Here is a 21115-nt window from a genome sequence, read left to right on the forward strand (position 1 = left end):
GAAGCTTAGTTCATAGAGTTCGACATTTTTGATTGAGTCTTCAACACATAAATTTGACCGGGTATCACCGCGCATGCGAAAATATATGTACAGCCCTGCGAGCAACAACACGAAAAAAAGGACCACGCCACCCAATCTAAAAACTTTCAAACACCCTCCCACGCATACTCATTCTATCTTATTATCAACAAGAAAAACAACGGGTTTACCTCCGCAACCCAACAAACCGACTCCGCCACCCCTGCCTCCCCATCCCCAGCGTCTCGAGCGTCTCGGTCCTCCCACCCCAAAGCTTCCCCCTCCCATCCCTCTCCCTCCGCTGCACCGGCGGAATCCAGAAGTGCGTAACGGCAGCGCCGATGATCATGCACGCGCTGAACACGATCAGCATCCATCCGTGCCGGATCGTCTGGTCGTCGCCGGGGCCCGTCCCGAACTTGTAGTATGCCGAGAAGACTTGGATGAGGATCGACCCGAGTTTTCCGGCGCCGGCGGAGATCCCGTGGCAGGTTGCGCGGTAGCGGGTTGGGAAGATTTCGGCGGGGATTATGTATGTTGTTGCGTTGGGGCCTGGATAGTTTTGTTAATGTAAGGGAATGGGAGAGGGAAAGGGGGGAGAAGAGCAGTACCGAAGTTGAAAAGGATCTGGCCAAGGATGTACAGTGCAACGGCGACGGGGCCTTCTTTGTGGACGGTGATGAACATGGTTCCGAGCGCAATAAAGTGTGCGGCGAGAGCGAGAAAGCCATATTTCTGCAGACTGACACGGTCGAGTTTGTGGATGAAGAGGAGAAGGAGGATACCGCCGATGAAGCTGCCCGTGTTGAGAATGATAAGGCAGTGCGTCGAGCTATCCTGGAACATGGTGTAGATATCCGTGGCTCCCGTGTCATCCGTCATCCACGGCGGAGCGGGCCCACTGAGCTTTAGCGAGTCCCATGTCTTAGCAAGGAACTGCGGACTCGAGAGACCGATACCGTAGAAGCCAAAATCGAGAAGGAGCCAGGAGAGCGAAGTCGCCGCGAGTGTGCGCCAGTTGCCCTCTGTCCAGAAGTACTGGATGATGTCCTGGCGGGAGAGACGCCAGTGGGAGTTTAGGGTTGCGGGTTGGATGAATTGGGTCTGTGACGGGGAGCGTTCGGTTTCGTCGTTAGAGTGGACGGTGAGGGCGATGGAGTTTGTGGCGAGGGCTGGCGAAGGAAGGGCGATTTCGCTCCAGGGCGCGATGAGGTTGATGTTGTTGACGTGGCTGAAGTTGTCTTCCATTTCGGGGGAGTTTGGATCACTGAAGAGTGTTGTAGCATCGAACTCGGCTTGGACTGGGTCGTCTTCGATCTCGAGGAGGAAGCGAGGACTTTCGGGGATGAAGAATCGAAAGAGAGTTGCGATGACCCCAGGTACGACTCCGATTGCAACTACCCATCTCCACATTACATCGACGGTGCGGGTGATATCGTCGAACCCCTGCTTTTTGCTGGCGACGACCACGATGAGAGAGACGACGTTTCCAGCGATTTGACCGAGCGGTTGCATGAAGAAGACGGATGCGATCATTCGGGCGCGATGTCGGGTCGGAGCGAATCTAAACGGTCAGCATTTTCCGTGCAACTTGCGATCGAGACACCTACTCCGATGTAATGACAGCACTGAGAGGATAGTCCGCTCCCACACCTATCCCAACAATAATCCTCCACCAGACCAACCAGGCGAAGACGCTCATGCTCCCGTTCTGGCCAGTCGAAGACATGGCCACGCCCAATGTCGATGCGATCAACAGCGCCAGCTCAACACCGTACATTTTCTTCCGCCCGTTTCGATCCGCAAGATATCCGAATAACACCTGTCCAAGCAGTGTCCCACCGAGTGTAGCGATATTGATGCAAGTGAGCCGGAAAGAGGAGGTTTCCTCGGGCCAGTAGACGTATGCGATCATGGGGAGGGCGATGTTGCTAGCGAAGAGCTAAACACAGATTCCATCAGCTTTGCGCCCGCAGATGCCTATTGCGACGAGACTAACCGTGTATCCATCGAGGAAGAATCCGACTCCGGCGACCAATACAACAACCCATTGGAACGACTGTCGGTCGATAGTTTCGTAAATCTGTCGCGTGCGCACTTGCCGGTCCTGTACCACTCACTCAATCAGTACCGAAAGCCAGCAAGGGAATAAAAATCGCAATCCGTGCCAGTTCGTACCTGCTCATGTTCAAAGTCTCGCGCTCGATCGGTCTTGTACAACCGAGAGCGAAACTTACTCATGGTGGGCGATCAGTAACACAACCGTGGGAACAAATCCAGCGACCCAAGTTTTAGCGACAAGAAAGTCTTGACGAGCGAAGCATTAGATCTGACGCATGCCACGACGGCAGGGCAGTGGCCAAGGGATGGTGAAGAGGGAGAAAAAGATTCTCGAAGCACTTTCGAAGAACCGTCCAAGACGCCGAGGTCAGCCCATGCCCTGCGAGAGTATATACCCGCCGAGTCATGCTACTACTCGACGCCCGTGCAGGGCCGGAGCGATGGGAATCGTCCATGTCGAGTGCTGCTGGGGCGGGGGCGAGGGTGGGGGTTGGGTCAAGGCTGCGCGTGCGGCGGTGCCTTTGTGAGGGCATTTCTGTTGCGGTTGGATAAGGTTGGTGGGAGGGGAGGGCCTCGTGCTTGTCATCATTGGATCTGGACAGGCTGGGCAGCTGGGCAGAAGGATTGAGGCTAAAAAAGCTCCCGCTGCTTGGTGGAGCGCAGTGCATCCATGGAGCAGCGCCAGGGACCAATTCTTCGCCCCACGTGCCTTTGTCCTCGATCTCCAGGCGCTGTGACTCGGCCAGGCTCCACTTGTCACTCACGACACCCATTGGCGACTCAACCTCCGATCAGAAGACAAAAGACAGGGATCGCTGCTCAATGAGGATTGGGTTTGCCTGGAGCGTGGGTGTTTTGCGTTTTTAGCCGACGTCCTGGGAGATGAAGGCTCTTTGCCGCAGTTTCCGAACTTTCGCGAGTTCCAGCCATGCGCAAATTAACGCAAATTTTAAACATCTCGTCTACAAGGTTTACGCCGAGGGTGAAGAAAGTTGAGGCGGCAGCAATACTTGAAATCGAGGTCATGATCCCGTCATGTGATAAAGATGTGAGGTGTGAGAATAATACAGTGCCCGTGAGAGACTCCGCCGCGCTCCGGTAAAGACAAAGAACCAAATGCAACTGGCAAACGCGACCCTGGTATCCCAATGCTAAGCTAAAACGAAACGGAAGAGGTCCCAAACAAAGAAAGATAAGCCGACGCCGTCACCGCAAATTGTCCGTCAGGAATGAGCAAAACGCCTTTTGATCTAATGACAGACCACGTGTTAGCCTATCTCTCCCCAACCAGGTTCGAAAGAACGGCCCATCGCAGCCACATACCTTGTTCATCCAAGAACTGGAGCTGTAGCGTCTTCATCTGCGCTAAATGGTCGAAGTTCGGCTGGAGCTGGAGGACAACCGGCCGTCGGGAGTTCTTGCCAGGGGTAACACTATCAATACAGGAGACTGGGTCGTGCACGGGTCAGCTCTAATATCCTTGATGGGTTTCAGATTAACCATAAAGAATCAGGGAAACGTACGTGGGATGGAGACGTATCGTTTTCGCTCCTTGCGTTGCGAGTTGGCGAAGAATAGCATGACCAATTTGCCACTATGGCCGCGGAGGATGCGTAAATTCTGGCTGATACACTCTTCCCCCCGCCCCTTGGACTTGGCTTCAGCGATGCCAGCGATGAAGACGAGTTTCGAGGCGAGGACGAGTTCTTGGAATTGTACGCAATCTAGAAGTTCGTTCAGCGGTGGTAGATTTGTAGTTGGAGGGCCATGCTCACCTGTCCAATCTTCAAAAGTGTAGGATATTTGTGTTGCGAATACGGTTGTTCCTGTTTGTACGGTCTGCTCGTCGAGAAAGGATATGCGGAGGGAGTCTTCGCCTGGGAGTTTCGGGTGTTCCAAGTGCGGTACAGGTAATCTCGTTGTGTTGACTGTAGCATATTAGCAGATGCACGTATCCGCGAAAGTTGTAAGTCACTCACAGCTGTGTAGAAAAGCATTCTGTTGTCCAACACCTCCGCCGAGCTCCAGACATTTCAAAGCCCCGGTAAAATCTTTGCGGATATTGATGAATGTGTAGCGCAGCTTGAATAGTTTATTGCTTCGTACGAACGATCTGAAACCGATTAGCCATGCAGCATAATTCGAGAGGCTCTGAGACGTACACTGTCACGGCGGGATTGAGGGGCAATCGGGCGACCTCATCATTCACGGAGCCTTCCCTCGGTCGGGAAGCCGGGGATGAAAAGACAGAAGGACCGAGAGACGGCGAAAAGGGAGGCGACGAGACGAAGCTGAGAGACCCTGAAGAGCGTGTTGACGATGAAACGGTGCTCTCTCTGCGACTAGCGGGGAGAGGCCAGTCGTCGGCCTCATGCAAGAAAGGCTGATGCGACATGGTGGGTAGGGAGAAGAACACTGATGAGAGGTCGGTGAAAAAGTTGACGATCTTGCGGATCCCCTCAGGCTGATCGGCAAGTATGAAAGAGGAGGGGGAGCAAAATGAGTGCAGTGTTAGAGGTCCTAAGTAAGCTCATCATCCCCAGTCTCGTTCACAACACCAGGCCATTGTTGACGGAGCAAACAGGATGGAGGGGCAGCTAAGTGAATTGAACCCGATAGAGAGGTCCAGCCGACAGCGTTAATTTGGCACGGATAGCATGGAAGTGACCTGAGCCATGCAGGATGCAGATGAACAGCCGCAGAGCTGGAAGCAGCCTACAGGGCGGGGCGCTCGACACAACGTGCTCAAATGGATGGCTGCGATCGAAGGCTTGTCCCCAGCCAACCGGTGGAGCTGCAGCTGTGAGTTTGGGCCACTAAAGTTGGAACATGTCGTTGACCCGCGGCCTCGTGGGAGTTCTGGAAGCTGATATCGCCTAGTCGCGATGCAGACTAGTCGTCCTCAAGCGTGGTGTTTCTGCTTCTCTTGGCTGGTCCGTAGCGAGATAAGCGTCGGTTTCGCGATCGTCCAGGGAGCTCTTCTTTGACGTGTCACTCCGACACTCCCAGTTTCTTTCACTGTTTTTCCGTTCAAATTCCCAACTCTCCAACTCCAACTTTTGTGATCGTTCTTAAAATAGAAATCATTACATTAGTATATATGCTCTATGTATAGGGACAGCCCACTCCAACAGGGTATCCTGAAACCAACCGCCCAGAAAAGCAAAAATAACCCATGCAGCAAGACCAACACCGGTTTCAACGATGATCAAAGCTTGAAAAGGGCAGGGACTGAACGCAAGATCTATGGAGTGATCCGCAGACCGTCAAGCAGAGACCGGAGCCCGGGGTCCAACCGGAGCCCGGGGTCCAACCAGAGCTCGCGGCCACGCAGCATGAGCAAGGAACAGGTCCCATAGGGCCCGTCGAAGAACGAAGGATTTTTCTAGAACGCCGTTCAAAGTCTATTGTATGTATAAAGCTCGCGAGCCAATGTTGTGTGCCGCAATTGAAGCTCTCAAGCGCCGAGGCTGAGCCGTCGAACCATCGAAAAGCGGCAGGATTCCAAGCACGGGATACGCGAGATGTCGGAGATTGGATGTTTGATAGCTAACGGCGGTGACGTGGGAAGTGAATGTGCATGTCCATCGTCGTCAATATTCAGGCGTTGGTGGAAAACCTCGGATCACTGGGGAAGCTGACGACAGACGCGAAAAGTCGCGTCGCGTCGTGACCAACCATCGGACCCTGCATGAGAACAGCACTCGGTGGCAGGACCATGTCGAGACAGTTCTATTGCTCCGGCTTCTCTGCGATGATGCGGTAGCTCGTTGTAATCAGTCGCATCGTGTCCATCTTGACGAACGCCTGTCCATCGAGGCACAGCCGGTTGATCAAGGTCTTGAAATGGCGAGGAAGCACGTGTGTTTTGACGAGGCCGAGAATAACTTGTCGCATAGAGCGGAAGTACAAATCAACCTTGTCGATCAAGGGGGCCTGCAACCCGCCCACGCTTGCGTTGTCCGAGCGTAACACTGTGAACCCGGCCTCCGCAAGAGCTGTCTCCAGAATCTCGGGGGTGGGGGTCCCCACGGCGCCAATGAGCGGCTTCACCCGACGCATGAGCTCGGCATGTTCGGCATTCGAGGGGTCATATTCGGGGAAGCTGACCCAGTCGAGCAGGGAGATCCTGGCACCGGGCTTGACGATTCGATAAATCTCGCGGAAGAGAGCGGAGAGGTCCTTGCACAGACTGAGAGCCTGAATCTGGTAAAAGGCATCGAAGCTGTTGTCGGCGAAGGGAAGCGGGAGGGTGTTGAAGTCCTGGACGACGAAGGAGTTGGAGTCGAAGCCGAGTTGCTTGTTAAAGGAAGTCGCCTGGGCGACCTGGTTGGGATCGATGTTGAGCCCCGTGACCTGCGCTCCGGAGAACTGCGTCATGTGTGCTGCGACTCTGCCGCGACCGCATCCCAAGTCCAACACGCGATCGCCAGGTTTTAGTCCAATATCTTGCGCAATTGACTCTTCATACAGCAGTTGATTTTCGCGCACGGTCGCTTTGCTGCTCATGAACGGCGGAATGTACATTTTCTCGACATCGCCAAGCGCGCACAGGTGATTCAACACTCCATAGTACGCCTGGAGGCAATCTCCAACCTTGGCCTGGTAATTCGGACCCAGAACCTCGACCATCTGTTTCTCGTCGGACCAATCGAGGTTATAGATTACATATGACGCCATGAAATCGTCGACTTGCTTCGGTGTCAGGTGTTGCAGATATCGGAACGACTTCCAGAATGTTTTCCATCGCTTTGGTGACGCCGAATTGCGGAGGTCTGGAAGGCCTTTTGGTTGAGGGTGCGACAGTCCAGCAGTGGCCAGCTTCTGCTTCTCGTTTGCGACGATATCCACAGAGCTTGCGCTCTCAGAGCTTCGTCCAGACTCATGCGACGCCAAAACTGTCTGCGTTTCAGCCATTGTGTTAGGAGTTCTTTCGTGGAGGCAGCGACTCTGAAGAGTGCGTCAAAAACAAGGTCACGTCAGCGACAGGGGAAGAAACACTGGGTTAATGCTATTATGGTTTGGCAAACATATCATCGGAAACGCTGTCCGGAGCAACAACGGGCAGAGCCGAATTTATAGGTGCGCCGTGTGAGAGAATTTTTTTTCTTTTTCGACATTCTTGGAGCACGAAAATGAAGACGCTCTGAACCGGTCCGAGTTATACGGATTTACCATATGACCTGCCTTGGGCAGTTAGTAGTGGTAGCTGGAGTGGGTTATGGCACCAGATCTGGACGGCACCGGATGAGTCGGAAGCGGTGGAAAGACACTGGATGAGCGGGAACCTTCATCCCGCCCATAGTTTGGTGCAGATTCCTTGGTCCAAAGGCTTTTTTTCTGCTGACCGACTGGTCACTGGTGCTGTTTGCGTCCTGCCGTCTATGAGTCAATATTTGCTAGCCACGTCGCCGACCTCCCCTCACGACACTTGGAGAAGCCAGACCTGCATATGGCACTACCTGCAATACGAGCTCGCTACTACGATCTACTAATGCACGTTGAGAGGACTATACCGCAGTGTCCGCGGGTCGCTGGCAGCTCTTTCATTTTTTTTAAACTGTCATCTGGAGCGAAAGACGCTATATTTCGAGGATTCAATGTGTCTTGGCGTTCAGGGCTTGATCGGCAGTCAGACGGTCACTTTGTTCCTGATTGCGATATGGTTGGTCGGGTGTGGCGTTGGCCCCATTTCTCGAAGGACCCTCGTCATTACCCTTGCCCTATAGGGATCAGTCAGGTCGGGACTCGGACTCTCGGAGACATACGAGCTTCCAGATTTTTGCTGGTTAAATCCCTTTAACCCTTGGTTCCCCGCTTCTATACCCGTTCAGTGACGACTCGCTGTGAGCACGCCGGAGACCGGATGTCATTACTAATGTCAGGGTGCCTGAACAGGAAGCTCTCTCCGCCTGGTGCCGCCTCGACCCGAGCATCCGCTGCAGAAAGAGCTCCAGCTGATTAATCCACAGGGCTTCAGAGCCGTATATCCGGCAGTTACCCAGGGCACGGCTAACGAATGCCTATGGCTCTTTTCGAAGGCAAAGCGGCTGTTTTATGTTGCTGTGCCATCCGGCCATACAAACGACCCAGGTTGTCACGCGTTACATATGCCGCAAGTCCAGCCGTCGTGCGAGTCTGCGTCATCAGACCCTTCTCCACCTGGCGATCACAACATCGCGATATCGGTTTCCGTGCCATGCAACGTGCTTTTTCCTATGGATATTTCTCCTGCGCATACGGTTGGTTGTCGACTCTGCGCGCCTCGTCTTTTTTACCTCTTTCAGTATCGCATTGCAGAACCCTTGCAAGTCAGCTGGGATTACGCTAGCCCGCCTCCATCTCGACAGAAAACTTTGAAAATGTCCCGGATTGCTGTTGGAGAAGGATACTTACTACCTTGTTGGTAGTGCATTGAGATGCATGGAAGATTTCCGTTTTCCGCTCTCCCGATCGAGCGGCGACACTGACGAGACTCAGCGCGCCCTGTGGCAGTCTCTTACTTTCTCCAACTCGCGCAGGGCTTCTCACTGTTCTCCGAAAGTACCAGTCAGGTTTTCTTTGGCTTTTTCCATCCCGAACATTGAAAAATGTTATCTCGACCACGTGATCCGCCATAACAAGCCCAGCCACACTCAGCTGCGTATAATGCTCTGAGCATCCTGGATTGACTAAACAATGCTGGTATACAGCTTTATGCAAGCTGTGGACTCTTCTTCTCGATCAAGGTTGAATGACGATGTCTAAATAAGCTTATTTCAGGGCAGTCGCCACTGACGCCACCGAGGAGCATCATCCGCACACACGCAAGATACCTCGGGTCCGCTCGATCCTGGCAAGGAATTATCTCTGTCTTGGACCCTAGTGGTGGGTTAGAGAAGCTGCTGGCGATGCATGGTCTCCAATTCATTGTGCCTGTCGTGCTCACTCATCACTAGCTTCTGATGATATAACCCTCGTGAATGGTTGCGGATAACCGGAGCTAGAATATCTTCTTCGGACGTAGCAATTTGGCCTTTGTGGCCACTCGGTAGGTGATGGATGCTAAATGTAGAGGCACGGCAAGCAACGACTTAGCCAGCGGTATTGCGGTTTGCAAGCAGGACAGTGGGCTATGTCCTCTTTCCATGGCCGTTAGCTCCCCAAGAACCCCATTGCTCACTTCGTCCCCTGGGACCGAACCCTCCATTTCATGAATCTATTGGAGAAACTTCGGGAATACCTCGGTACCTAGGCAAGTCGGCTCGGGCCTGGTTCCAACTCTAAAGTGTGCCCTGAGACGGCTTGTGAGGGATGGTGGCTGGGGATCATTGATCAGCTGCCAGCATAACAGCGAGGTCCATGCCATTTTCATTGCCCGTAGCCGTTTGACGGCATCTAACATTGCTGAATTACATCTTCTACTACGAGCGATAATACGCACGACCCCACTATGCTACCGCGGCTGATATTGCAGTCTCACTAAGTCTTATGACGCCCAACCAGCCCGGCAGCAGAAGGATCATGCATTATACAGATACAGTGTACTTCATGAGGTAGCGTGTCCTGATTCCCTCCAAAATGGTGTATGGCGCCATTCCTATCCGAAGCTATAAAAATCTATCATCTTTTCCGCACAACATGGAAGCCGGCGACTCCATCGTTCGCCAGTTGCGCGACAAGTCCATATTCCCAGTCAAGATACCCCTGCATAGCCTCGCGAGCATTATTTGTCCCCTCATACGGGCGTTTATACACGTCGATCGGCTCCGAAAGGTACCGCCCCTCAGTCTCGAGTGGATGGCCAGCTGCCACCCAGGCGGCAGTTCCTCCTTCCAGGTACAATATTTTCCTTGCGGTCCCGACCAGCTTGCGGGCTTCCTCGATATTTCCTGCCGCAACGCGACCGTCTGGCGAGGTGAGCACGATCGGTCCGTCGGTGGGGGAAATACTCTTCAGATCTCTAGCAAGCTCCGGACCAGATGCGAACCATGCGCCCGGGATGTGGCCTTTGCGATAGGCCGGGCTTCGGGCGAGATCGATTATAGTCTTTGTATCTTTCAGGCTCTGAAACTCCTCAATCGTGATGACTCCTCCTTTCGGGGGATTCCATGAGGGAGTGGCCGAAACCGAGAGGCTGTCGGGCACTGTCGATGGTTCGTCCAAGACATACACCTCCCATCCGAGTTGTACGAGCCAGCTAGCGGTCATGCGTGCACGTACCCCGTCGGTGTCATACAGCACCAGGCGAGCCCCTCTGACCCCGACCCATTCTTCGGTGGCTTGTACCAATTGGCCCCCAGGGGCGTTTATGAAGTGAACCGGGTGACCAAGAGCGTACTCCTCCGGGTCTCGCACGTCCAACAGATATAGAGTTCGGGTATCTGACTCTGCAGCGAACCTTTCAAGTTGATCCGCATCAATGAGTGTGACGCCAACGTGGTCGGCCCAAGCCGTCGCATGCTCCCGTGCCCTTTGCGATGCCTCGGTCGATGGCTGTGCGACGCGCTCTGTCTTCTTAGTATCCAGCTCTAAGCCCTCTAACGTCCACCCGATTGTACCGTTCCGGAGCGCTACCACCTTGTTGGGAACCCCCGAGTTGATCAGCGTCTGGGTGCCCACAATACTGCGCGTTCGACCTGCACAGTTGACAACGACCGTCGTTTTCGGCGAGGGCACGGCCTCGAAGAAGCGATAAAGCAGTTCTCCACCCGGACAGCTGCGCCCACGGGGAATGCTCATCGTGCTGTACTCCTCGAAGCGGCGCGCATCGAGTACAGCCACATCACTAGCACTATCCTCTAGGATCTTTTTCGCATCCCGCGCAGAGAGCGACGGCGTATGATTGATCGCTTCGACGAGTTCGCCAAATGCCTTGGACGGTACACCGACATCGCGGTAGACCTCGCCGACAAGAGCGTACGCAGACAATCCGCCCTCTAGAATGGCGACGTCGGAATACCCGAGGGCAAGAATGCGGGGTATGGCCCGCTCGGCGTACCCCTCGCCATTGTCGTAGACAACAATCGGTGCAGACAGGCGAGGAACCAGCGCAGGGAGCTTTACCTCGATCTCTGAGACGGGCACGCTGATTGCGAATAGCGGATGCGACTCGGCGTAGGGTCCTTCTTCGCGCACGTCGAGGAGGGCGATTTCCTGCTTGTTTACCCAGTGCCGGCGCAGGTCGCGGGCGGTTATCGATTTGGCCATTTTGCGCGCGGGAGACTGAAAGACTGCTATATCTACTCGGCCATTATATACATACTTTATATCTGTTCGGAGGTTTTTGCTGCGGCTTCCCCGCTTGCAGCTCGGCTCAAGTGACGCCATTGCAGCTCCAAATTCGCAAGACCACGCAACTCCAGTCTCCAACCTCCGCTCCTGCTTCGCCTGCCAGACGATCCATTATCAAACAAAACCACTCCCCACTCCAAATAAATATCCTCCGAGTATGAGCCTCACTCGGCAAGAGCGAAAGTCGTGCGAAACATGCCGTGAGCCGATCCCTCTATGCTTGAGATTGGAGACCGTTGAAACTAACCAGGGATCGCGAGGACCCCAGGCGCACGCAAGCTTCGGTGCTCCGGGGAGAAGAGCGGATGTGCACGCTGTCGCAGCCTGTCGCTAACGTGTAAGTTCAAGGACAAGGGAGCGCCCGGCAGGCCAAGGAAGCGCGCTGTCGACTATGGCGCGAGCTTGCCAACAGCCGGAGGTGGGGGAGGATCCTCGACGTCGACGTCGAGCTCCTCACACTCACACTCACATTCCCATTCGCACTCGCACTCGCATGTTTCTTCGCTCGTACAAATCCCGCGAATAATGGATTCCGGGGATTTCGGCGGGTATTTCCCTTCAGAGCTCGCGGCGAACTGCGGATTCGATTCTTTACCCCGCGGGCTCTTGCTCGGCGACAGCGATCTCTGTGCACTGCCTATAGAGTCATGGCAAACGCCGCACGAGCACGATACCGACATCCTTGGGGCATCTACCAAGGACACGGACCCATATGTCTCGCCCGTGTCGCTGCCACCGTCGTGTAAGTGCGACGAAGAGGTCTCAGCTACAGCACGGAGTCTCAGTCGAGCGCGCATGTCGCACGACATCATTCTGGCACTCCGCACCGGCGTCTCCCTTGCAGAAAGGCTGCTGACCTGTCCAATATGTTATGACGTATCAAAGCCACCGCGGGTGACCGTGCAGAATGTCCTCTTGATCGGCCATCTCATGTTCGAAGTCACATCGGGATATTTAAACTACCTCCGGTGGCTAAACGACAAAGATAGGAGGAAAGACGATGACGGATCGGAAGCTGGGAAGGAGCGTCCGACGACCGTCTATCTCGGTTCCGGGCTGGGAGTCGTGGATTTACAGATCTCCGCCGACAAGCTGCAGGAGCTTGTCATGCACGGGCTACAGAGTGATGTCGAGCGACTTCTTGCACTCGGGGAGAAATTTGCACAGCGTCAGCGGAATCGCCATATGGTTGGGCACGAATCTTGTCCAGACCCGGAGGGCCACTGCCGACGGAAGCAGGACGACAATGTCGACCGCGACCCGCTGGATGTATGTCCGCACCATCCCGTGGCGCGCAGGCTGGTGCCTTGCTTCCGCATCGTGGACGAGGTGCGAGGGATGATTCAGCAGGTTACCGAGGCTGTTATGTGATATCCAATTGCAATATGCGTGTTCTCATTTCATTTCCTTGTATTGCTAGATCTTGAAAGCTCATCTGTCAATGACACCCATTCACCGTCACGGGCGCCTTCGCCTTTGCCTTGGCCGTACTCGCACAGCAAGACTGAACCCCCAGCCTACAAAAGCACGACGAACTAATCTCCACATCAGCCTCCACCAGCGCAAGCACCAGCTGTTTCTTGATGATATTCGCCTCTGCATGCCGTCCCAGCGCCTCCAGACACTCATGATACCCATGCAGTGCCCACACGTTATTCGGATGCTGGTGCGCGCGGTTCGGCGTAGGAACCAACCCCAAATCCTCCGCATACGCCTGTGCAGCGCGCTCGACCTCCCCCTGTTCCAGCGACAGCGCTGCATACGCATGTCGCGCAGGGAGCATCCACCCCCACGGCTCCGCAAAGGGCAGCTCATCCTCCAACCGTACCGCATCGGCTAACCTCCGGAACGCAGTCTCGTAGTCTCCGCGCCGATACTCGATCTCGCCATCCAACATGGCCGACGCAATATGCAGGATATCCGTGATCTTATTCGGGAAATCGAGCCTCGTCGGCGGGACGAACCGCGCAGCAGCATGGAACGCCTCACGGGCTGTATCTGCCTCCTCCACCCGCCCCGTCGCGGCGAATGCGATGCCCCGGCCATACTCGCGGAACAGATTCGTCACGCAGTACAGCTCTTTATCCGCGCGCTCCTCCAGCCCCAAAAGCTCCTCCCACATCCCAAACCGGATATACACATGCACCCGCACCGCGAGGAAGAACTCCATCCAGTTCGCCAGCGCCGGCGTCTCGACCCGGAGAATCTCCTCCGTAATCGTCTCCTCCATGCGGCCCGTCGCCTCCAGCGCCGCTTTACTCTTCCCGCCCAGCATCGCCGCGTAGATCAGCGAGTGGTAATCGTGCAGCCGGTAGTAGCTGTAGAACGTCAACCCGCCGTTCCGGCGAAAGTACTTGTCGTCGGCGACGGTCGCTTTGTAGTTGTACTCGACGGCGCGCCGATAATCGCCGACGAGGACGTCGATGTGCGCGGGCATGTGGTACGTGTGCCCCGTATCGGGAATCATCTCGCGGATGAGTTCTGCGGCTGGAAGCGCCGCTTCCGGGGTGGACGACATCTCCATGAGGTGGATGTACATGTGTGCGGGCCCCGGGTGGTTCTCGATCCCGGGTTTCTTGAGCGCGCGCTCGAGGAGGGCTTTTACCTCGAAGACCGGGGAGGAGGCGATGGGGAGGCCCGTGCTTGCGTCGTAGAGTTTGCGCGGGGCTGTGTTCATCAGTGCGTCGGCGAAGAGGGTGACGGTGTCGAAGTCGCTGTCGTTGCTGCTGAAGGTTTCGTAGACGGTGCGCATCTCATTTGCGTACGCGAGGCTGCAGCCGGCGAGGTCGCGCGTGGGATCGGCGTTGGGATACCGGGTTTCCAGGGCGCGGATGAGCGCGTGTTCCCAGGGGGTTATCAATGGGCCTGTCGCTGTCGCTGTCGCTGTCGCATCCGACCCCCCGCCTACCTCTATCCCCGAATCTGCTAATCCCGCAGCAGCAACATCCGCCCTCCTCCCCGCCTCCCTCGCATATACAAAACACGTCCGAATGGCATTCCCCCGATCCGTCTCGTCAAACAACGCCCACGTCTTATTATAATTCGACCCGGCGCAAAACGCGACGCCCCAATAGCCCATCGCGCAGGTCGCATCGTGCGCGATGACTTGCTTGTAGCAGGTGATCGCCTCGTCGTGGTTGAAGCAGTAGGTCCAGATGAGCGCGCGGTCGAACCATGTTTGTGCAGTGCTTGAGCGTGTGCTGATTTTGCGGGAAAGGGGACCGAGGTCGAAGTAGGGGTCCGATGTGGGCAGGGGCTGGAGGCCCTCGAGTTGGAGTTGGAGTTCTGGTGAGGGGGAATCTGGCGAGGAGGACATGGTGATGGGACAGAGGTCGACTCGTGACCGTTGGTGCAGCTATAGCGAAAGATTTCTCATTCTGAGCTGCGATGGCGGGCGCTCTTGGGTTGATTATCTTATCTACTTGCTCGTAGAATAAAACTTAGTGGGGAGTTGTTTCGGAGGGTTTTCGTCAGCGTTGGAGGGGATGGCGCGATTCTTATTCGAGCTCGGATGGTTTTGCCCCTCAGCAGATCAAATATCCCCCGCCCAGACCCAGTCGCCGAGGGGTATTTTTCGAGGTGGTGGCGCCATCGTTGGAGATGGAGGCTGGATTGCTGTGGCTAAGCTTCTTATACATTTAAGAGAGGGACTTGCTCAGTTTTTGATATTTGTCTCTTCCAGTGCGAGCTCTAGATTAATTAGATCTAGCAAGCGATTTTAAGAATCAAGTATAGTACTCAGGGATAGTTATCATTAAAAGTACCCAGCACCTACTCTAGAAGAATAGCTACAGGAACATAATTCAAGATCGCCATCGTTTCAGGGGTGCTTTCAATTTCTTCTGTGTAATATGTTCTAACCCTAATCTACTTCATCCCATGTCCCGATAAGTACCGCAAAGAACAGTCTATGAGTATCAGCCCATCAATCGCTCATTCATTGCTACATGATACTGATATGCTACCTAGGTGGCGAGCACCTAGGAATGGCAATCCTCACATTGAGCTCCATCATATGCTAGACGCATTCGGGCTGGACGAAGATATCTCTCTACGCTCTGCTCAAACATGACTCCACTTGGCCACGTACCTAGGTGAGTTGAAGCCCTGTGTCCCAAATCATCAGTTCGAAGCTCAGTTTAACAATTAGTTGCGTAGCCTACCATTGGTTCCAACTACTACCATTCCGTGATCCAGGTGACCAGACGAGGCCCCGCGGAACTACGGACCGATCTTGGTACCATAGAACGCGGGCATCTTTCAGAACCAAGTGATGGTTATTGGATGCCAGGAAAGAGTGGCATGTCTTTCTTTATATGAGGGTTCCGGCCACCTAATTTTCGTTGCAACTTTCAGTTCTCCGAGCCATGGTGATCCAAGCCCATGTGCTATCTCGTCGCAATAGTACACCAGGTTCCCGGATATATATATTCCAACCCGGTGAAAGATCAGTCTCCAAGATCAAGTGAAGACTATGGTAAGATCTGACGCTTTCTAAATTTTCCTTGAGTCATGTTAGCCTCCTACTGCCAGACCTTGATATATCTCTGATTGAAAAGCATCACATATTGCTGACAGGTTTCATAGTAGCCAGAAAGAGAATGCTGGCCTGGAGAGATTGAGTTCGCAGATTCAGATTAAACAAAAGCACAACACTGCTGGATACGCATCGTGCTATTATATTATATTATCAACGCAAGTAATAAGAGTTCCCCTACCCCTACCCCCTCCTACAATCCATACCCTATAAAATCCCCAAAAACGTCAACAGCCTCAGCACCAACCTCGCCAACGCCGCCAGATCCTCCGTATACCCGTCAACGCCATCCTCGGGCAAAGCCCTCACCGTCTCAAGAATCTGATCCACAAGATTATACACAAACTCCTTCAACCCCTCGCCCGGCTCAATCCCGCCGAGTATAAAACTAATCCCGCTATCCACCACCATGCCCAGCAATTCTTTAACGGGCCTCGTCGCACTAACCTGGATCGATTGAAAGGCCTCCTCCCAGTACTGCAGGTGCTGCCCGCGGTAGATGACGGACACGCCGCGGGCGGAGGCCATGACGTTCCCGTCGCGGAGATATGGGATCTCGGACTGGATGATGGCGTCGATGTTGGACTCGACGTCCGCGGTGTTCAGGCGCGCGCGCACGACGAACGTGTTGTTTCCCGGGACGATGTTGTCGACGGCCACGGTGGCTTGGCCCAGGGTTATGTTGGCGATTATTACCGCGAGGGTGACTTCGCCCTGTGCGCTGGTTAGTAGTAGGTCTTGGGTGGGATGATGGGGATGGGGAGGGTGGGAGAGGCAGGAGGGGCGTACTAGGGTTACGGTTGCGGGGGCAGGATTGAACACGACGACCTCGCCGTAGACGTTGTTGCCCTGCTCGTCGGGGGGCATGACGCCGATCTCGTTGACCCAGATGTTGGGGAAGTTGTCGAAGCCTGGAGTCGTTAGCAACAAGTCCCAACCCACGCCCGACACCATACACTCCAGATCTCAATAACAACCCCAGGACTAGAAAACAGAAAGAGAAAAGACATACCGGGCAAACTAACAACCTTCATCAAATCCACCGTCGTACTCAACCCGGCAACCCCAACCTTGGTCTTCGCCTGCCCCGCCACACTAAAGCGCGGGTTATACGCGACATCCTCAACCAGCAACGCAAACTGCTCGATGTCGCCCAATTTCATCGTCTGATTCACCAGGGTGACCTTTTCATTCGCGGAGAACTTGAGCTTCGGCAGATCGACCGTTGCGATGGGGATCGGGTCGCGGCGCGTCTCGGGGCGGAAGAATTGCGCGCGCATCGCGTCGAAGTTGACGGTGACGGCGTCGGGGACCCGGATGTCGCTGAGCACGGAGAACTCGATGCTGTCGTTTGTGGGGTTCAGCAGGTTGACTTGCACGTTGGGGATGGGGACGCGGTCGAGGAGGTACACGGCGAAGGCGGGGGCTGCGTAGAGGAGGCTGTTCAATGTCAGTGGGTTCAAACCTCTCTCTATGAATAGGTGCGTGGACGGGTTGGTACTTACAGAAGTGGAAGACCCGCTGCGATAAGCACGATGCCGAGGAGCCCATAGCAGACAAAGTACCGAGCAATGTGTGAGTTTCCGAAGCCCCTGCCAGAGATAGTGATTAGCGCCTGTCTTGCTGTACACAGAGGGGAGATATACTTGATCTTCTTCTTCTTCTTCGGCTCTTGTTTCTCGCCACTGTCGGCCTGCGCTTCCTTTTCGTCTTCCGCGCCTTGGATGTAGAGTCTATCCAGATGCGATTTAGCAATCTTCACTCACGTTCGGGATCTTTTGGGGAGGAATCACATACGGACGAGAAGCATATTGCCCAATATTAAACACGACCCCCAGAATACGGAGGCCGCCCTAAACAGTATCAGTATCTGCCCATTCTATACTGGTAAAGGTGAGGTATTTGAGGAGACTCACGAAGAACCCACTCGCGAACCACGCCAACGCAGCCAGGAACGTAAACGCCGTCCCGGCCTTGTACGTCGAGCAGCTCACATCGTTGTCTGGGCGGAACCCATAGCAGTCGGATTCGGCAAACTAGACATACCATACAGATTAGCACGCACAATTACACCCCCAGCCCAGCCCAAATAACTCCAACCCCTCCCCTCTCAACGAGAGGAACAAAAAAAACAGAAAAAAAAAAAGGGAAGCGATACCTGCACAACCAACGCAAAAACTGCCGCAAGGAGCGCCCCCAGCGCCCAAAACAGATCCCAGAGGAAATTCGGATACGGAGGCACAAGACACGCGACGGCGCCAAAGGCTGAGATCGCGATTATGTAGATGATCAGGTCGTCGCTCCAGGCGTTGTTTGTGTAGAAGCGCGCGTTGAGGCCGATGGTTATGATCGAGGAGATGAAGACGCCGATGCGGGTTAAGAGGCCGAGGAAGGTGAGGAGCATTTTTGCGGTGGGTGCCCTTTCGAGGGAAGGGGAGTTCGGGGTTTGGGACTGGGCAGGGAGGGAGAGAGGAACGATGGGAGATGGGGATGGGATGGAGGAGTGAGGGTGGGAGGTTAAGCACGCACGCAACGCAACAGCTCGACTCAGCACCTCGACTCACTCGACGCGGGGAGAAGGATAGAAATTGCGGGGATCGGAAAATAAAGTAAGAAAATATTACAGCTCATGAGTTATCGTTAGCCAGCGGATGTCATTAGACCAGGGTACCTTCACAAGAGCCAAGTGGGCGGCCACACATCTAAACCCTAAGCAAGCGGTCCGCGGTAGGGATTCGGGACAATGGCTGGCGCTGGGGCCTAACTCCGCATTCGTCGACGGAACTTAGGGGGAAAGGGGACTAGGAAGGAAAAGTAAAAGGAGGAGGGAGGGAGGGAAGAAAATGGGGCTTGGGCTGGGGCTCGTGACGGTGCCAGGGCCAAGGGTCCCCGGTAACTCGAATCCTGGCGTGTCCGACACGACTGTTGCTGGCCTGTGCCACGTCTGTGCTAGTGCACGCGGGAGTCTTGCGAATCGGGTGAAAGATCAATTGCTACGGGTACGATCTTGTGTATTTTCGCGGCGTTTACCGGTTGTGCTACGATTCTCGAGGGCTGATTATAGCACTGATGACCACGCCTGCATCTTCTCAGTCTCTCATTTGTCACTATCTTTGAACAGAGTACACAGAAATCATTATTAAATCTGCCAGGAGAATACGCGCATAACTCGGGCATATCATAAAATTCACATTACTCATAAGCGAAAGTACCAAGAAGACACCAATACCAAATTTCCTGCCCAATCCACCAGTAAAGCGCCTCAAGGCTTCAACAACTGCCCACCCCTCTTCTTAATCTTCTTCCTGAACAACCGAATCGAATACGTCTTGGGCAACTGCCGAATAAACAGCGGCGTAAACGAATACACACAGCTCATCCCACTAACAAACAGCCCGGAAAGTGCACGGGAAGTCTTTGTCGACTTGAGATGAAACTGCTCACGCACAGACGGCGGAAGCTGCTCAATCGTCAACCGCCGGATAAACGGCATCGCAACGACCACCGCAGGGCGCAGCCACAGCGGGACACTCTTGACGGGGTGGAAGATCTCCTTGAGGACGAGCTCCGCGTCTGCCGTGACGTGCAGTCTGTTCTCGACCATGTCGCGCCAGTAGATGCGAAAGGCGCGGAGGTCGCGCGGCCACATCTCGCGGGGCACTTGGAGGGAAGTTCCCATGACCGAGTAGGCTTGGAAGACGCGCTCGGCCATTGCGGGTGGTAGCGGGCCGTAGATGAGCTCGTACATGCCGACCATGGACGCGTAGATGGTGGCCGCGACCCAGAGCTGCAGCTCCGGGTCGAGGGCCGAGTACGGCCGGGGACCAGACTCCTGGATCACGCGGCTGTGCGCCATGTCCACCCACGACTTCATCAGCCGCTTGTCCTCGTCGTTGCCAAAGATCATCACGTAGATGTACATCTGCGTGTACTGCAGGCGGGAAATCGCGCGCTTGGTGAAGGTGCTGTGGTCCGCGACGCCCTGGCCCACGAGCGGGTGCGCGATCTGGAGGAGGATGGCCGCGGGGCCGCCAGCGAGGGCGATCCCCTCGCGCGCGACCTTTTTCAGGTCTTTCATGGCGAGCGGGGACACGCCGCTGAAGGGGCTGTCATCCTTTTCGATGGTGATGGTGAAGGAGCCCTCCGAGTGGGAGTGAGAGGTGGAGGAGGTTGTCTTTTCCGCGGTGATTCCTGTCATTGTGCTGGTTGTGCTTGCCGCAGCTTGTCTGTGGTTCAAAAGAATGAGGTTTAGAACCAGGTCTATGTGCCCAACAAGTCAAGCAACGTCTAATAAATAGAATAGGCCAGTTTCTGACAATACTCTTTCTCGCAGGTGCAAGCATACCACGCCATTCTGATATAACCCATCCGGCCGACACACATCCATCGTGCATCTATCAAGGAGGGGTCTCAGTCCGAGGGACCCTAGCCGCTGCCGCGAACCGCCATCGGCACCAAAGGAATCTCATGCTTGATCAGCGTAAGGATGGCACGATCAGGGCTTGCCCCTCGTGTGTCAAAGTCACGAGTGGGATTCAGACGCGTGGGGTAGGTCAGCATTGAACGTGGTGGGGAAGCGGGGGAGGCAAGGATGGCAACGGCGGCGATATCACGAGGATATTTCTGTTGACTGTCAGGTGTCGTCGCGAGGCTCTCGGTGCTGACGATCGAGTTAGGGCATCAGTGCGAAGTCGTCGAAAGCATGTTGCTGAGAAATGGATTTGCTGCGGCTTGCGAGGGTCTTTCGAAAATTCAATCAAAATTTAGGTTGTTCGGGACTTGGTTGACGTGCCGGGTCCCACATGGTCGAATCCGCGCGTGCAGTAGCGCATTTTCAAGCCAATCATCTTACTTTCAGGGTTTGATATCTGTATTTTTGTTACACCTGCCTTACCGCTAGAGACAAGCCCTCCTTCAGGATCCCTGACGACTATCCTTGAGGGTGTGGTGGAGTGGTAGATTATCAATCTCGTTGCTTCTGGCCCCGCATATGATTTTTTTTTTTTTTTTGCTTTTGGTTTTGCAGGAGGATGGCTCTTGTGGCGAGGTGTGCCAATACGAGCTTGCGCATTTGGAATTGCAGCTGCATGCTCAGGGGTAAAGGATTCAGCAGGAGCTCGACTGCCGCCTCAGAAGTACGCGGACTCTGTGCATAGAATTCCTAAAGTGTAGACATGCGGCCATCAAACCTGGTCTTGGAGACGAGTTGGATAGGGCAGGGGATGG

General features: G+C 54.6%; 8 protein-coding genes across 8 annotated transcripts; 1 reads left to right on the forward strand and 7 right to left on the reverse strand.

Annotated features, from left to right (window-relative positions):
• Positions 1 to 36: 36 nt before the first annotated feature.
• BJX68DRAFT_223550 (phosphate transporter) lies at positions 37 to 2566 on the reverse strand. Its single transcript, XM_071038164.1, has 5 exons — positions 2197 to 2566; positions 2018 to 2125; positions 1629 to 1960; positions 630 to 1582; positions 37 to 570 (listed from the first exon to the last, which is right to left on the reverse strand). The coding sequence occupies exons 1-5, from the start codon at positions 2257 to 2259 to the stop codon at positions 206 to 208; spliced, it is 1821 nt and encodes a 606-aa protein (XP_070906050.1). The 5' UTR covers positions 2260 to 2566; the 3' UTR covers positions 37 to 205.
• Positions 2567 to 2927: 361 nt separating this feature from the next.
• BJX68DRAFT_223561 (uncharacterized protein) lies at positions 2928 to 5139 on the reverse strand. The gene is made up of 6 exons (XM_071038165.1): positions 4242 to 5139; positions 4059 to 4192; positions 3855 to 4007; positions 3603 to 3803; positions 3403 to 3528; positions 2928 to 3329 (listed from the first exon to the last, which is right to left on the reverse strand). The coding sequence occupies exons 1-6, from the start codon at positions 4472 to 4474 to the stop codon at positions 3286 to 3288; spliced, it is 891 nt and encodes a 296-aa protein (XP_070906051.1). The 5' UTR covers positions 4475 to 5139; the 3' UTR covers positions 2928 to 3285.
• Positions 5140 to 5147: 8 nt separating this feature from the next.
• Positions 5148 to 7260, reverse strand: BJX68DRAFT_223562 (class I SAM-dependent methyltransferase). The gene has a single exon (XM_071038166.1). The coding sequence runs from the start codon at positions 6994 to 6996 to the stop codon at positions 5812 to 5814; it is 1185 nt and encodes a 394-aa protein (XP_070906052.1). The 5' UTR covers positions 6997 to 7260; the 3' UTR covers positions 5148 to 5811.
• A 2421-nt stretch (positions 7261 to 9681) lies between these two features.
• On the reverse strand, positions 9682 to 11268 carry BJX68DRAFT_251726 (Rhodanese-like domain-containing protein; the record flags this gene model as incomplete). The annotated part of the gene is made up of 1 exon (XM_071042439.1): positions 9682 to 11268. The coding sequence occupies one exon, from the start codon at positions 11266 to 11268 to the stop codon at positions 9682 to 9684; it is 1587 nt and encodes a 528-aa protein (XP_070906053.1).
• Positions 11269 to 11509: 241 nt separating this feature from the next.
• BJX68DRAFT_251727 (Zn(II)2Cys6 transcription factor domain-containing protein) lies at positions 11510 to 12723 on the forward strand (the record flags this gene model as incomplete). Its single annotated transcript, XM_071042440.1, has 2 exons — positions 11510 to 11552; positions 11621 to 12723. 2 exons carry the CDS (start codon positions 11510 to 11512, stop codon positions 12721 to 12723), a joined length of 1146 nt encoding a protein of 381 aa, XP_070906054.1.
• A 21-nt stretch (positions 12724 to 12744) lies between these two features.
• BJX68DRAFT_223568 (uncharacterized protein) lies at positions 12745 to 14808 on the reverse strand. Its single transcript, XM_071038167.1, has one exon. It carries the CDS (start codon positions 14666 to 14668, stop codon positions 12791 to 12793), a length of 1878 nt encoding a protein of 625 aa, XP_070906055.1. The 5' UTR covers positions 14669 to 14808; the 3' UTR covers positions 12745 to 12790.
• Positions 14809 to 16096: 1288 nt separating this feature from the next.
• BJX68DRAFT_273989 (uncharacterized protein) lies at positions 16097 to 18293 on the reverse strand (the record flags this gene model as incomplete). The annotated part of the gene is made up of 6 exons (XM_071047575.1): positions 16097 to 16603; positions 16679 to 16800; positions 16902 to 17329; positions 17536 to 17591; positions 17806 to 17925; positions 18048 to 18293. The coding sequence occupies 6 exons, from the start codon at positions 18291 to 18293 to the stop codon at positions 16097 to 16099; spliced, it is 1479 nt and encodes a 492-aa protein (XP_070906056.1).
• An 858-nt stretch (positions 18294 to 19151) lies between these two features.
• On the reverse strand, positions 19152 to 19967 carry BJX68DRAFT_251730 (oxygenase MpaB family protein; the record flags this gene model as incomplete). The annotated part of the gene is made up of 1 exon (XM_071042441.1): positions 19152 to 19967. One exon carries the CDS (start codon positions 19965 to 19967, stop codon positions 19152 to 19154), a length of 816 nt encoding a protein of 271 aa, XP_070906057.1.
• Between the last annotated feature and the right edge of the window lie 1148 nt (positions 19968 to 21115).

The sequence above is a fragment of the Aspergillus pseudodeflectus genome (genome assembly GCF_044049435.1).
Source record: "Aspergillus pseudodeflectus strain CBS 756.74 chromosome Unknown BJX68scaffold_1, whole genome shotgun sequence".
In the NCBI taxonomy this organism is placed as follows: Eukaryota; Fungi; Ascomycota; class Eurotiomycetes; order Eurotiales; family Aspergillaceae; genus Aspergillus; species Aspergillus pseudodeflectus.